Below are 16,342 nucleotides of genomic sequence, written 5' to 3'. Positions count from 1 at the left end.
AAGAGTGTGATCTCTATCTCTTTCAAAGACGAGACTTGATCTCATATACAGATGAAAAGTCTATTAGGGTGGGAGAATGGGAGGGAGGCTGAGAAGAACATGAATTCTTTGAGTTGTGACAACTGGTCAGCCTGCTCTGGGACTTTAGCTTCTATTGCCACGTCCCCATTTTCGATCATGCCTGCAGTTACCATTTTACGAGAATCAGAGAAGGCCACCAGTAGTGCTGCATCACCAAGGAGAAGCTCAAGCTCAGTTATCATTTGCACAGGCTGTTAAGTAACTATGGGTGGGGAAATCTGAACTTGCAATCCTTGACGTTTTAACCATGTACTTGATAAGATGAAAGCACTGGAGTAGTTCAACGTACTGCTGGAGGCCCTTCCTCTCTCACAGACTGCTGTTCTCTGCTGCAGGCCAAAAGTAAGCACTTGGTTACAGCAGTTCAAAGGCCTCACTGTGAACGCTATCCAGTTGCTAACCAACAAACAGTTCATTTGTAACTGGGGATGGTGGTCACAGCCAATGTAGAAACTTAGTCCTGAGCATAAGTGAGCCTCGAATTTTTGTTTTTATTACTTTTTAAATAATTACTTTAACTTTTATTTATTTTAATTTGGCTGGAGAGGACAGAGTGAGAAAAAGGAGGGGAGTGAGGAAGCAAGATGCCAGGTGCAGGACTCACTGCGGCCGGACACGTGGGAGTCCAGCACCTTTAATCACCATGCCACTTGCTGGCCCCTATCATTATTTTTTAGAGAGAAATTTTTGCTACAGGGTACATGTACCTGCTGGAGAGAGAAAGCACCTTAGACAGAAAGCAAGAAATCACCCCCCAGGGGGGATGGCCACGCCACAATCCCTTCTCCTTCATTCTCCTCTCAGGATCTTGGGCACGCACACACACATGCCCAGCGTGAATTTTAAGCCACTGGGTCCAGGACTTCAATCACAGCCGACTATGTGGGAGGCCAGCAACGTAACCATTATACCATCTGCTGGGCCCATGTTTTTTTTTTTTTTTAAATTTTAGTTTGCTATAGGGTGTGTACACTTGCTGGAGGGAGACAGAGAGAGATAAAGATCAAGGGAAATTGAGAAATCACTCTCGAAGGGAGATGGCCATGCTATCCCTTCTCTTTCATTCTCCTCTCAGGATTTTGGGCATACATACCCACACGCCCATCATGATTTTAAGTTGCTTAGTCCGAGACTCGAATCGTGTAGTTGGCCATGTGGGATCCAGCTGCCTTAACTTTCATGCCACCTGCTCCCAGGTCCTGAATATTTCGATGTCATTTGGCAAAGCTTGAGAATAGCTCATTGGTAATAAACAATGAAATGACAGCCTGTTGGAACCCACAGGATTTGGTTCAATGCCTAGAGGTTAAGGCAGATGGATTCCACATGACGGACTGTGTGGTTCAAGCTCCAGACCAAGGAGTACATGAGTGCATGCATGCCTGACATCCTGAAAGGATGGAGAAGGGATTGCAGCATGGCCAACTCCCCTAGAGGGCGCTTTCTCACTCTCTCTCTTGCTCTGTCTCTCTCCAGCAAGTACATGCACTCTATCATAAAACTTGAAAAAAGAAGGCTGTCTTAAAGGACTTACTGTAAAATATATTAGAGATGAGGTAGAATAACAAATTAAAATGAAGAGGCCAATCCTGCAAAGTTGGAGGGAGCTGAGAAAAAGGAGAATGAGAGCCAGAATGATTATTTTGCATTTACATGGGAAGTGGTTTCCTACCATGCTAGCCTATGATGGATTTTTTTTTTTTTAAGAATTATTTTATTGGGGCCAGCAGGTGGTGTGATGGTTATGGGTTTTTAAAAAAGAAATTATTTCATTTAACATTATTATTATTTTCCATTTTGATCCGAGAGAGATGGGGGCAAGAGGAGTAAGAAAGCAAGCCACCTGGTCCAGGACTTGAACCATGGTCGGCCATGTGGGGACCTGCCAACTTATGATGAATTAATGATTTAAGTCACTCAGAGAAGCCAGAAGCTTTGAGAATAACATGGCAGACTTTCTGTCTGGGAACCAGAGAGAAAACTAAGTTGGAGGGGCCAGTAGGTGGTGCAAAGGTTAAGGTGGCAGGATCCTACATGGCCAACTGAGTAGTGAGTTCCAGATCCAGGTTTGAAAAATATACCAGGTGGGTATGCATGCATGCTCAAAATCATGAGGACGATGGAGAAGAGATTACCCCCTATGGCGGGGGGGGTGATTTCTCACTTTCTCTCTGTCTCTCAGTCTCTCTCCAGCAAACACATGTGCCCTATAGCAAACTATTAAAAAAAAAAAAAAAGAATCTAAGTGAGAACAAGAGAGCATAGACTTTGACATAAGCTTTGAAGACAAACTGGAAAGGAGGCGTTGCAAGTAACTCACAGGACGCTGCTGTAAGTATACCACCTATAATTCTCTTCTACTTTGTTCCCAGAAGTAAACAAGGTAAAATATGTGCATGAAATAAAATGTTCTGAAATATCACACGTGTCATAAAAGGCCCGTACTCAGGGCCCAAACTGTCAAACACCAGATGCTCAATTCAAAGCAATGACTATTAAAGAGCTGAGGAGAAAATCTGTCCCTTGAATGATAAAACAGGCCACTGGAAAGACGCCTGTCAGGAGGTACAACCAGGTTAAGGCTTTACTTACGCATGACTTCCATGACCCGATGGCGCAGAAAGGTACGACTGCTCTGGAGGGCTCCAAAACGTTTCAAATCCAACTCCCAGATGTTCTCTGAAGGATAACCATATACCATCCACTCAGCAAGGAACCTGTTGAGATAGGGAGAAGGGAGTTGTTGGGATGATCAGACGTGGTACTCAAGGGGATAAAGGCAATAATCCACAAATCAAGAACCAACAGAAAAGAGCCCGTATGTTCGCAGGCCAGATGAGCATTTCTGGGGAATTTCCTTAACTTTCTCAGATCCCTGTATTGCTCTCCTAAGGCCTCTATGAGGATTTTAGCTCTACTGAGACGATTCTCTAGAAAGGGTTTGAAATATAAGCCACTCTATGAAAAGTAAGACTAAAATATATATACAAGTGGATCCTATTTTATTTATCTAATGGATTTTTTCTACCTCAGGAGGTAATACAGGTATCTGACTACATCTCCTCCAAATAGTTTTGGTAACTCTTCTGTAAATGCTTCTGGAGCATTCTATAAGTCACTCAAGAAAACTGGCCTCATTAATTAAAACAAAAAAAAATTTTTTTGGAGAGGTTTTTGCTATAGGGTACGTGCACTCTCGCCTGAAAGACAGAGAGAGACAGAGAGACAGAAAGCGAGAAATCACCCCCTAGGGGTGATGGCCATGCCGCAATCCCTTCTCCATTTTCCTCTGAGGATCCTGGGCACACACACACATGCACCCAGCATGAATTTAAGCCACCGAGTCCGGGACACAAACCACAGTTGACCACACGAGAGTCCAGCAACATAGCCGTTAGGCCAACTGCTGGTCCCAATTAAAAAATATTATTAATTATGGTAAAATGTATATGAAATGTATCATAACCATTTTAAAAATAATTACTTAATCTTATTTATTATTATTTTTAAATTTGCTATAAGGCACAAGTGCTCATCACAAAGAGCGCGAAAGTGAGACTGAAAGCTGCAGCCAGGTCCAGGACTCTAACTGCAGTAAGCCATGTGGGATCCCAGCAACTTAGCCACCATGCCACCTGCTTAATCTTAAGTATTTTTAAATGTACTGTTCAGTGGCATTAAGTACATTATTCTGTAACCATCACAACCATTATCTCGAAGACTCTCAGTTTCACAAGACTAGAAAATCTTCCCCTGAAAACCGCCACTGTATTTTCTGTGCCTCACTAACCTGACTGCTCTGCCTACTTCACGTAAGTAGGAACACAGCACCTGTCCATTTGTCACTTTTTTATTTTATGAGGCTTTCTTTGTTTTTGTTTTGTTTTGACTATAGGGGGCGTATGCTTGCTGGAAAGACAGAAAATGAAAAATAACTCCCCAGGAGAGATGACCATGCCGCAATCCCTTCCCTTCCATTCTCCTCTCAGGATTTTGGGCATGTACGGACATGAATGCAATGTAAGTTCCAAGTCACTGGGTCTGGGACTCGAACTGCAGTTGACTATGTGGGAGTCCAATGATGTAATCAATACAGCATCTGCTGGTCCTGGATTACTCTTATTTTTAAAAAAATCTATTTAATTGTATTTATCTTTCAAGGTTTTTGCCATAGGCATATGTTCTTGCCAGAGAGAAAGAGAAACAGAGACAGGGAGAGAGGAAGTGAGAAATCACTCTCTGGGGCAATCCCTTTTCTTCTATTCCCTTCCTGAGTCTTTGGACACTATCACACATATGCCTGGCATGAGTTTGAAGCCTCCAGGTCTGGGACTTGAACTGTGATTGGCCAGATGGGAGTCCACAGCCTTAAACACTATGCTACCGATTGGCCCCAATTATTAATATTTTTCAAATTTGCTCTAGAGCATGGGCACTCACTGGGTAAGAGAGAGAAAGAGAGTAAGCTGCCAGGTCCAGGACTTGAACCACAGTCAGCTATGTGGGATGCCAGTGCCTTAACCATCATGCCACCTGCTGGCCCCAAAGGGGATTATTCTTAAGTTGCATGTCTCTTCATCATCATCATTATTAACATTTATATTTACTATATAACATTACTGTCAGATAATTCTAGAGCGATCAGGCACAGAAAGCTGACCTGTGTTGACAGCCAACTCAGTGAGACAGACTTACTTTCCGGCTCCTCCACCAAACGAGAGGCCAGCAGAGTTCATCCCTGCCAGGACGAAGTAGCCCTGAACCACCGGAGACTCGCCCATGATGCACCGCATGTCTGGAGTGAAGGTCTCGGGGCAGTTCACCAACTTCATGATCTCCAAAGTCTCCAACTCTGGCATTCTACGCAGGAGGGAACTCAGTAGGGGCTCTGAGTAAAAAACAAAACAAAACGAAAAACCAATGGAGTCCTCACCTCTAGGGAATTAGAACAGTTTAACTTTTTATACTTTTTTACTCTCTCCTTTCAAAAGACCTCTTGGGAAAGATTTTTCTATAAAGAGCCAACTGGGCCATTAGAAAGCAGAAAGCTTAGTAAAATGACAGGTTACAAAGATAAATTGCTTGGCATAAAGACTGAGAAAACAGACACTCTTTACAAAGGATAGGCGCTACAGAACAGCAAGTAATGATGTAGCCACAGATAATCTCAAAGTGGTCACAGCATGCCTGAAAAAGTTCTTAAATGGCACCCAAAGAATTGTCAACGAGGGGCCACATTTTCCTGTGTTGGAATAGCTACACAACACAGAGCCTCACCCACTTCAAAGTAAATTTACCATCTGGGCATAACCCACTGGGACAGACGGAACTGGACTGGAGCAGGTGGTGGGTGTGTCGGGTAGGGGCACACCATGCAATTCTACCCAGCTAGAAGTCTGAAAGTTCCCATAATGAGTCTATTAAAAAAAAGAAAGTCCAGGGACCAGGAGATGGGATAATGGTTATGCTGCTGGATTCGCACATAGTCAACCACAGTTCAAGTCCTGAACTCAGTGGCTTGAACCTCACACTGGGAGTGTGATGGGCATGCATGCCCATCCCCCTAGGGGGTGATTTCTCACTTTTTGTCTGTCTCTGGCAAGTGCATGTACCCTATAGCAAAAATATCTCTCTCTCTCAGAAAAAAAAAAAAAAAGAAGTCAATCAAGGGTAGGAGAGCAATTCTTCATTACAGACTGCTATGTTTTGGATGATCCCCAGAGATCATGAGATTAAGTGGGTGAAAACTTAATCTGGGGGACCAACAGGTGGCGTGGTGATTAAGACGCTGGATCCTCCCACATGGCTGGCCATGGTTTGAGTCCCAGATCTGGTGTTTCTCACTTTCCCTGTCTCCCTCTCTCTCTGTGTCTCCCTCTGGTCAAATTAAAATGAATGAATGAATAATAAAATTAAATAAATAATTATTTAAAAAAACAAACAAACAAACTTAATCTGACCATAGTGCTGAAGGGAGGGGGCCCTTGGGAGAAGATTGGGATGAAGATCACTAGGATGGCCCCATGATTGAAGCCTGGTGGGTCTATGAGGCAAGGGAAGGAGACAGACACATGGACAGAGATGCGTGCTCTCCTGTCCTCCCACGCGGGGTGTAGCCAGAAGACTGACTAGAGGTGGTCCTGGGACCCTGGACCTCTAAATCCTGAGTTTAGTAAGACTCTATTCTCTTAAATTATTCAGACTCAAGTATTTTCTGTTATTAGTAATAGAACAGACTAGAAGAGAGACTCCTCCATTTTTTAATCTTTTGAATTTGGAACCATGTACAAGTAACTATTAATTGTCCAGTAAATAAAATGATCTAAAAATTGAATGAAAGACCATGTTAATAGAACAATTCTGCTTTCTAAAAACTTCAATTTTATACGAAGTCCTAGGAAAAGAAGGTCTCCTCCTAGTCTTAAATTTCCACAGTGATTTTAGGTGAGTAAATAATAAGCTAAAAGTCAGTTTACCAAGATTTTTGTCACAGAAAACTTGTGGCCTGTAACTGCGACCAGGCAAACTCTGTAGACTGTCCCTCGTAACCATGACTGAACATCACAAGGCTGTTATCATTCTCAAAAAGCTCTGATAAACAGAACATCATAGACAAATATAAAGCATTAGCATTAAAGTCCAATTCACACACCAAAGTGATCCCAGTCTTCCTGTAGATTCTGAATTTCTAGCTGGTTCTTGCCCTCAGTGAAAATCGGTTTTGGGTTCTTCTCAAAGCCCCCAGATAAGATGCCGCCCTGCCAGTTCCGAATGTAAACTCTTCCATCAGCATCCACAATAGCTGAGAACAGAAACGATAAGGGAGTGGAGAACAGAAGAAAGTAAGTGTTCAGAGGAAAGCCAGCTTTCTAAATAGAAAAAGAAAACAAAAACACCCATTAAGAGCTTTAGTAACAAAATATGTAACATCCAGTGAACAAAGGCATTCATTAGCTTTAAAATACCTTGAGGTCATGGGGAAGGATCCTCCCACTCAGACTGACAGTAGAGACTGTTTCTGATAATTCCTAACCTTATCAGTTACCTGCAGCTCTGACTAGTCCTCACAACCAAACTACGTAACTGTCACAGTGCCAAGCGAAAGTCTAACAGGAAGGAGGACTGCAGAGCATTAAGACCTTCTGGGCATTAAGACCTTCAAAATGATAGTCAAACTCTCCCCTACAGTGCTTGGAGCTACTGAACCACCTAAGAATAGAGTTTACCTCAGGCATTTTGACAGTTACATCAGTCAGGTTAAAACTCAAGGTTACATTCCAAATATGCCCAATGACCTCTGTTTGGGACTAAAATTAGCTTGCAAAATACAAAAACAAAAAAATGATTAGCAGAATGCCCCGTTGTGGCCATCCTTTCATAAAGGGTTATTAAAGAAAAGTCAGAACTGGGAGCACCTCCCTGTAACATACTCCAGAAAAGACAAGACTCTTTCAGGCACAGTCTGTCCTTAGTGGGAAGTCTTCCTCTTCTGAGGACAGGATACTGGCAAGGAAACAAGATGAAAAAAAAACAAGTACAAGTCCTCACTTGGTGTGTCGCTCTGCAGAGGGGTCTCCAAGGGGCGAGTCAGAAGGTAGAAGTGTTCGCAGGCATGTAACGGGATACTAACCGGCTCCTCGTTGGACAGACCCAGCTCGTATGCCCACTACAAATGGACAGATTTATTTGTGGGTGGGAAGAGGAACAGAAATACAAATGAGCAAGTTCAGCCTCTTGAAAGAGTGGAGTTTCAAGTGGCTTCTGTGTGCTCTTGTTACAGTGTCGGTGCGGGAGGCCGAGTTTCCGCCTGCTTCAGTTCAGGTGTTTGGGTGGGGAGCAACACTTCGCTTTTTAAACCATAAAAATTACCTTTAGATCAAAGGAAGAAAGATTTACCAACCAGACGAGGAGCTCATGGGAACCTTTCACTAAGAGGCCCTTTCACTAAAATGCCTGGCCTCAACGACTAACCCCAAATACCCAGTGTTGAATGAACTTGACATAGCAGAGTAGTTCCTAAGTCATCTGGAGAACGTAGGGTGGAAGGCAAGGGACCAATCTGTCTTAAAGGAGAAGCAACTTAGTGTTCTAGAAACGGAATCTAATATTGTGTCTGCGAGGCTGTGGGATGAAACGCAGCCCCACAGAAACATCTAACACCAAATTCACGTCATCGTCCGATTCTTGGCTGGTCTTCCTGACCAAGACTGCACCAGTCAGCCCCATCTGGAGGAAGGAAAAGGTCACAGGTGTTTCTATTTGAGGAGTAAATGTAAATCTCTGGTTTAGAATACAAGAATTCTAAAGTTTTCCAGTTCAAACAAGAAGAGGTGTAGCCCCTGATGTCTGTTTACTCAGTCACAATGTTACATTTTATGTTTCTACACCAAAAAATCCTGGAGAAAAAAGTTTAAAAAGAAAACCAGCAGCCCAGAGTTCTTGCTAACCTACCTGACCAGCACAGTTCACGAAGTACTGGCATTCGATCTGCCCTTTATCTGTCTCCACACCGGTAACTTGACCTTGTTTGACCATTACATGAAGCACAGTTGTCCGGTCATAGATCTGAACACCTGTTCCAAGGCAGAGAGAGATGGAGTGTCATCTAATGCTCCAGAACTCCGGCCTCCGCAGCAGACTCCCCACTCGAAAGAAACACCGACAGAGGTCAAGCAATGTTTTACTTGGGAAAAAAACAAAACCAAGGCCAGCAGGTGACATAGAGGTTGTAGCGGCTAGATCCCACATGCTGAGCGAGTAGTCTGAGTCCAGGAGCCAGAGGCTTGAAAAACATACTGAGTATTCATGTGTGTATGCCCAAAATCCCGAGAGAAGAGTGGAAAGGGACTGCAGTGTGGCCATCTCCACTGTTTCCCTTCCCCACCTTCCCGGGTGTCTTCTCTCTGGTAAGTGCCCAAGTCCTGTAACAAAACTGAAAAAAACACATACATACACCATACAACTACCACAAATCACGTTCAGAGACTTTGTATCCTTGCCCTGCCCAGGAGTCAACATGTCAGGCCAATTTAGAAAGAGACATACTGGGGCCAACAAGTGGCATGGTGGTTAAGGTGCTGGAATCCCACATGGCTGACCGTGGTTCAAGGCCTGGACCTGGCAGCTTACTTTCTCACCTTCCATCTCTTTCTCTCTCTGGTCAAATGAAAAGATAACAATAATAAATAAAATTAAATGAATAATTCTTTTTACTATTACCTTTATTACTGAATAATATTTGTTAGAATTACAATACTGATTCTTTTTAAAAAAGAATCCAGTGCCCTCAAACCATGCCACATGCTGGTCCTAAATAAATTGCTAAAAAAAATCCCCCCAAAAAACCAAAACCAAAACCAAAAAAACTAGAAACGAAAGGCAGTATACGACAATTTCATCCCAGGAGTCATAACATATGGGGCTGGGAGGAGAGAGTTCAAACACGGCATAAAAAAACTTTTTTGCAGAGAGTACACGTGCTCACCAGAGGGAGGGAGAGGGAGGGGGGAAGAAAGAAAGAGAAAAAGAGAGAGAGCGAGCGAGCGAGTGAGCAGGAACGGGAGAGGGAGAGGGAGAGGGAGAAAGCATCTCCAAGGGGAACAGTCACACCGAAACCCTCTCTCCTCTATCTGGAGTTCTGGGCATATGCACATGTGCCTGGTGATTTTTGTTTTTGTTGTTTATTTTTTTAGGTTTATGCCATAGGGTGCATGTGCTCACCGGAGAGACGAGAGAGGGAAAGGAAGAAATCACCTCTTGGGGGGGATGACCATGCTGCATTCCCTTCTTCTCCATTCTCCTCTCAGGATTTTAAGCATGCATGCATGTGTGTCTGGCTTGATTTTCAAGCCACCAGGTTCAGGATTCTAACCACAGTCAGCCATGTGGGAATCCAGGGACTTAACCATACACAACCTACTCGTCTGTGGTGTGTTTTTCTTTTCTTTTTTTTTTTTTTAAATTATTCATTTAATTTTACTTATTAATTAATTCATTTTTAATTTGACTAGAGATACACACAGAGAAAGAGAGAGAAGGTGAGAGAGCAAGCCACCAGGTCCAGAGCTCAAACCATGGTCAGCCCTGTGGGAGCACCCAGCGCCTTAACCACCACACCACCTGCTGGTCCCATGTGGTGTGTTTTTCAAGGGGCTGAGTCTGGCCATATGGGAATATAAAGGGTATTTTAAATCCTAATCTATGACATCATGAATCAGTTTATCCAAAGTATGTAACACACTAGCAAGTTGTTGCCTCATTCATTCCAATCCTGGGTCATAATTTAAACTATGTTAGATTAAATCCCCAAGGTGTATTCTTTTTTTTTGGAGAGGTTTTTGCTATAGGGCACATGTGCTTGCCAGAGAGACAGAGAGACAGAAAGCGAGAAATCACCCCCCAGAGGGGATGGCCACGCTGCAATCCCTTCTCCTCCGTTCTCCTCTTGGGATCTTAGGCATGCACGCATACACGCCCGGTGTGAGTTTTAAGCCACCGGGTCCAGGATGCAGACCGCGGTCGACTGCGTGGGAGTCCAGCGACATAGCCATTACACCAACTGCTGGTCCCCCCAAGGTGTATTCTAACCATGGAGCTTCTCACACCCTGTGGGCAAATTAAGCACATTAATCAGTATTAAAAGCAGTTCCTTGGAATTTTATAAGAAAAATTGGCCCTGAAGAAAAATACTTATTAATAGACATTGTACAAAAAAATATTATGAGCCAGTGTTCCAAGTGGAACATGAGTATGTTAGTGCTCTTGCTTGGTGGGGGACACTTCCTTAGATCACCTCCTCCTTCCTTCCCACTTTGAGAAAACACAAAACTCTGCTCACCATTTTGGGAGGCAGCGCTTGCCAGGGCAAGAGCCACATCCGCAGATGACACCACTGCATCCTCGGGAACATGCATGGCCCCCACCAGGTCGTGCACATTGAGGAGAGGGTGAAGTTCTGCCACTTTCTTGGGGGAGATGATCTCAGAAGGGATGCCCATAACACTGCCACAGAACACAAGGGGACAATGAATTCACTGGCCTTTCAACAGAGGTCTCTGATAAAGCTGGGGCAGACTGCTAGCCTCTTACGTACTTGAGCCTGGAGTTGATGCGTTTCAGGGAGATCAGTCGGTCCTGAGTTTGGGCCAGATAGATCGAGCCTGTCTTTATGTAGCCTGTAAGAGAAACAAACCCAAACTGAGTCAGACAGACTGAATGCAAGAGGAAGGGGAGGAGGAGGAAATCCCTAGGCTACAGGTTAGCCTGCAACGAGTCCTGGAACCGCCACTCAACATCCTTGGGCAAGTCAATCAGCTTCTCCTGAGCTTCTAGTGAAAACAAAAGCATACCAGGTACACTAAGGTAAGGTTTCATTCCCTAGTCAAACATTCTCAGCTCCTAGTTTTGTAAGGATCAAATGAGATTGTAATATACATAAAATCATTCAAAATAAAAATGAAAAGTAGGGCAAGAAGGTGGCAAGGTGGTTAAGGTGCTGGATTCCCACATGACTGACCATAGTTTGAGTCTTAGACCTGGAGGCTTGAAAATTACATAAGGAGCATGTGCATGCATGTCCACTATCCAGAGAAGAGAATGGAGAAGGGACTGCAGCCTGGTCATCCCCATGGGGATGATTTCTCACTGTCCATCCCTCTGGTGAGTACATGTGCCTATGGCAAAAACCGAAGAAAAAAAAGTAACCATTGCTAAAAAACCTTTTTTTCGTGTGGATGCAGCCTGGAAACTATCCCTATTCTTAATACCTTTATAAGCAATTTCACCCTTTCTCCTCTTAGTCTCAGTGGGAGTCTAATCCTTGGCAAATGTCAATCTTAACATCAGGGGGGAGTAGGCTCTCCCTCTCCTTGCCCAGTATAGCCAAATTGTGGACATGTGACCTGAGCTCAGCCAATCAGTTTCCTAGAATACCTGGGTCTTGAATAACAAGATAAATAGCTAGAGGTCACCTGTCCCAGGGGCAGCAGTGTCCTATTGATAGCAGAGGGACTGTCTGCTGTGAGGGACCCTAATTCTGGCCTCCTGCCAACTCCACAGGCCCTCAACATCCTTCCAACAAGCTCCTTTTTGCCCAAGTTAGCCAGAGTTGATTTGTGTTGTTTGGATGAACATACCTGATACACAAGGAGATCTTCAAATAGGTCACAGAGAATGCATATTATTATTATTTAAATAATTATTTAACTTTATTTATTTATTATTTGATTTTTTTGGGGGGGGGCTATAGGACACGTGCGCTCACCAGAAAGACAGAGACAGAGAGACAGAGCGCAAGAAATCACCCCCCAGGGGGGATGGTCACGCCACAATCCCTTCTCCATTCTCCTCTTGCAATCCTGGGCCTGCATGCACACGTGCCCGGCATGAGTTTAAGCCACAAGGTCCAGGACTCGAACCACAGTTGACTACATGGGAGTTCAGCGACATAGCCATTACACTAACTGCTGGTCCCGTAACCTTATTTTATTTACTTAATTCAACTTAACCAGAGAGGAACAGAAAGAGAGAGAGAAAGGAAGCTGCCAGGTCTGGGATGTGAACTGTGGTCAGCCATGTGGGAGTCCAGCACCCTTAACCACCAAGCCACCTGCCGGCCCTGAGAGAATGCATAGTATGAATAACTATAAATGCATTTCAAAAATTTTTGCACCAGGAACCAGCAGTTAGCGTAATGGCTATGTCACTGGACTCTCACGTAGTCGACTGTGGTTTGCGTCCCGGACCTGGTGGCTTAAAACTCACGCTGGGCGCATGTGTGTGCGTGCCCAAGATCCTAGGAGGAGAATGGAGGAGAAGGGATTGTGGCGTGACCATCCCCCCTGGGGGGGGCGAGCGCACGCGCCCTACAGTGAAAATCTCTCCAAAAAAAAAAAAAGGTTAAGAGTCATAAGACCGAACTCTTACAAATTAATAAGGAAAACACATAGACATGCAATAATAAAAGATGGGACCAGCAGATAGCATAACGGTTCCGTCGCTGGACGCCCATGTAGTCAACCATGGTTCGGACCCGGCGGCTTAAAACTCATGCTGGGCGTGTGTGTATGGGTGCCCCAAATCCTGTGGCCACCCCCCCTTGGGGGTGATTTCTCGCTTTCTGTCTCTGTCTCTCTGGCAAGCACATCTGCTCTATAGCAAAAACCTCCCTAAAAAAAAAGTTGTTCGAGGAAAAATTACAGATGGTTGATACAGGTACAAAAAAATGTTTAACTGAAGGAGTTCTTTACATCTCTCAGATGAACAAAAATTAAAATAATACCTAACATTGAGAAGACTGTAAAGAAATGAGCATTTCATACTTCACTGGTGAGGGTAAGATCACTTTGGAGAATGATTTGGCAACATCTATTATAATATCTACGCCCTTAGCCCAAATTACCCCTCTTGTAAACACCGATTACTTCTTTCTCTCTGTCAAACAGAGCCGCAAATTGATAGGGACAGGGAGAAGGCCACCCTTGACAGAGTGGTCACATTGCAGTATCTTCTGTTCAATTTCTCCATCCTGTTGGGATTTTGGGAAAAGACACAAATGAGCTGGCTTTTTTTTGGGGGGGGCGGGGGGATATTGCTTTTGCATTAGGGCACATGCTCTTACCAGAGACACAGTAACAGAGACACAGAAAGCAAGAAATCATTTCCCGGGGGGAAGGACCATGGGGGATGGCCATACCACGATCCCTTCTCCTTTATTCTCTCCTCTCAGGATTTTGGGCACAAACACACATGCGCCCAGCATGAGTTTGAAGCCACCAGGTTGAGGACTCAAACCGAGATTGACAGCGTGGGAGTCCGACAACGTGGAAGTCCAGCAACGTAACCTTATACCATCTGCTGGTCCCAAGTTGCATGTTTTAAAATCTGCCAGAGTCAGCCACAGGGGATCTGGTTCCCTTAACCACTAGTCCATAGAATGGCCCCAAAAAATTGACTTTTTTTTTTTAAAGGAATTATTTAATTTTTCTAATTTGTTATAGGGGACACGCACTCACGAGAGATAGAAAGAGAGAGAGAAAGTAAGCCTCCAGGTCTAAGACTTGAACTGGGATTGGCCATATGGGAGTCCAGTGCCCAAACCACAACTCTACCTGCTGGCCCTAAGAAATCTGTTCTTTAAAAATAGCATAGCTAGTAGGGCTGGAAGGTGATGTGATAGTTGGGGTGTTGAATTCCCACACTGCCAACCACAGTTCAAGTTCCGCACTGGGCGGCTTTCTTTCTTTCCTTTTTTTTAAAAAAAGAATAATTTCATTGCGGCCAGCAGGTGGTGTGGTGGTTTGTGGTGGTTGAGGGCGCTAGACTCCCACATGGCCAACTGTGGTTCTAGTCCCAGACCTGGCGGTTTGCTTTCTCACCTCTCCCCCACTCTGGCCCTCTCTGATTCAAATAAAAATAAATAAATACATAAATAAAATAAAGTTAAATAAAATACTTTTTTCTCCCCAAACAATTATTTTATTGAATTTCATTCATTCATTTTCATTTATGTTTTCTTAATTTGACCAGAGAGGGACAGAGTGAAAGAGAGAGAGAGGGGGGCGGAGAGTGAAAAAGCAGGCCACCAGGTCCAGGACTCAAACTGCAGTCAGCCATGTAGGAGTCCAGTGCCCTTAACCACCATGACAACTGCTGGCCCCACGGCTTGCTTTCTTACTCTCCCTCTCTATCTGATAAAACTGAATAATAATAATAATAAATAAAATTAAATAAATAGTCCTAAAAAAGTTTATTTAAAAAAGGAAAGAAGTAGCATAGGTGAGCTTTTTTTTTTTTTTTTTTGGAGAGTTTTTTTTTGCTATAGGGCGCATGCACTTGCCAGACAGACAGAAAGACACAGAGAGACAGAAAGTGAGAAATCACCCCCCAGGGGGGATGGCCACGCCACAATCCCTTCCCCTCCATTCTCCTCTCGGGATCTTTGGCATGCAAGCATGCACACGCGCCCGGTGTGAGTTTTAAGCCACCGGGTCCAGGACGCGAACTGTGGTCGATACATGGGAGTCCAGCGACATAGCCATTACGCTAGCTGCTGGTCCCAAGATGAGCTTTTTTTGCTGACATAGCACCAGCACTTTTTTCTGGAGAGATATTTTGCTATATGGTACGTGCACTCACTGGAGAGACGGAGAGACAGAAAGTGAGAAATCACCCCCCAGGGGAGACAGCCGTGCCGCAATCCCTTCTCCTTGCCTCCTCTGAGGATGTTGGGCACACACTCACGCTCCTGGCATGAGTTTTAAGCCACCAGATCCAGGAGCTGAACCATGGTTGGCCACGTTGGAGTCCAGCGATGTAACCACTGTACCATCTACTAGTCCCGCACCAGCACTTCTTAAAAGCCTTCTGTGAGAGATGGGAGGTGGCTAACTTTTTAACTATAATTTCCGACCAACAGAAAGGCTGGGAGACTAGGCTCCTGATACCCTTTGCCAAGATGCATTAGTTATCTGCTTTATCATTTATATTGTCTCTCTCTACACACACACAATTATTTTAAGTTTGCTACAGAAAGAGTGTACTTGCCAGAGAGAGAGAGAGAGAGAGAGAGAAAGCACACACAGGGGGACTGGCCATGCTGCAGCCCCTTCTCTTCCACTCTCCTCTGAGGATTTTGGGTACGCATGCACACGTGCCTGGCATGTTTCTCGAACCGCTGGGTCTAGAACTGGAACTGCTTAGAAGGCCTTGTAGGATCCACCTGCTTTTAACCTCCATGCTACCAGCTGGCCCACATACATTTTTTTCTGAACTATTGGGTGGTCAGAAAAGTCATGACGTATTTTTCGGGTTTTCTATGCAAAAATGTGTCACAACTTTTCTGACGACCCAGTATGTGAGAGGGAGCTGCAGACATGAAGCCCTTATTCCTACTTTAGTGTGCATGTCTCAAGAACACAAACATTCTTTCAGAAAAATCACTATACGGTTATCGAAATCAGGAACTCTATCAATGACACATGCATTTTGCTACAGGGTGCATACACTCATAGGAGGACAGAATGAAAAAGCAAGAAATCACCCCCCCTAAGGGGTAGGGCCATACCATAATCCCATCTCCATTCTTCTCCTGGGATTTTGGGCGAGCACGCACATGCACCAATGTGAGTATCAAGCTGCCAGGTCCAGAACTTGAATTTGGTCGGTCATATGGAAGTCAAGTGCCTTAACCATTATACCAACTGCTGGGTCTCACACATAGTCTTCTAAATAGAACTGCTAGAGAGGGTCTGCCAGAGAGAGA

General features: G+C 44.3%; 1 protein-coding gene across 3 annotated transcripts in view; it reads right to left on the bottom strand.

The window, feature by feature from the left end:
• The window catches only part of PDPR (pyruvate dehydrogenase phosphatase regulatory subunit), a 47,720-nt gene that overhangs the window by 15,502 nt on the left and 15,876 nt on the right, over positions 1-16,342 (bottom strand). For 2 of the 3 annotated variants that reach the window (XM_006152645.2, XM_027773507.1), the window contains 7 exons: positions 11,174-11,255; positions 10,919-11,082; positions 8,533-8,654; positions 7,630-7,747; positions 6,734-6,883; positions 4,777-4,969; positions 2,674-2,798 (listed from right to left, as the gene is read on the bottom strand). In XM_006152645.2, the coding sequence (XP_006152707.1) occupies positions 2,674-2,798; positions 4,777-4,969; positions 6,734-6,883; positions 7,630-7,747; positions 8,533-8,654; positions 10,919-11,082; positions 11,174-11,255 (954 nt within the window). Of the gene's footprint in view, positions 1-2,673; positions 2,799-4,776; positions 4,970-6,733; positions 6,884-7,629; positions 7,748-8,532; positions 8,655-10,918; positions 11,083-11,173; positions 11,256-16,342 lie in introns of those variants that run through there. The other variant, XM_027773508.1, reaches the window with a different exon arrangement.

This window comes from Tupaia chinensis, unplaced genomic scaffold (assembly GCF_000334495.1).
Source record: "Tupaia chinensis unplaced genomic scaffold, TupChi_1.0 Scaffold000355_1, whole genome shotgun sequence".
In the NCBI taxonomy this organism is placed as follows: Eukaryota; Metazoa; Chordata; class Mammalia; order Scandentia; family Tupaiidae; genus Tupaia; species Tupaia belangeri.
The sequence above is the reverse complement of the archived record's forward strand: the minus strand, read 5'-3'. Positions and strand labels throughout refer to the sequence as shown.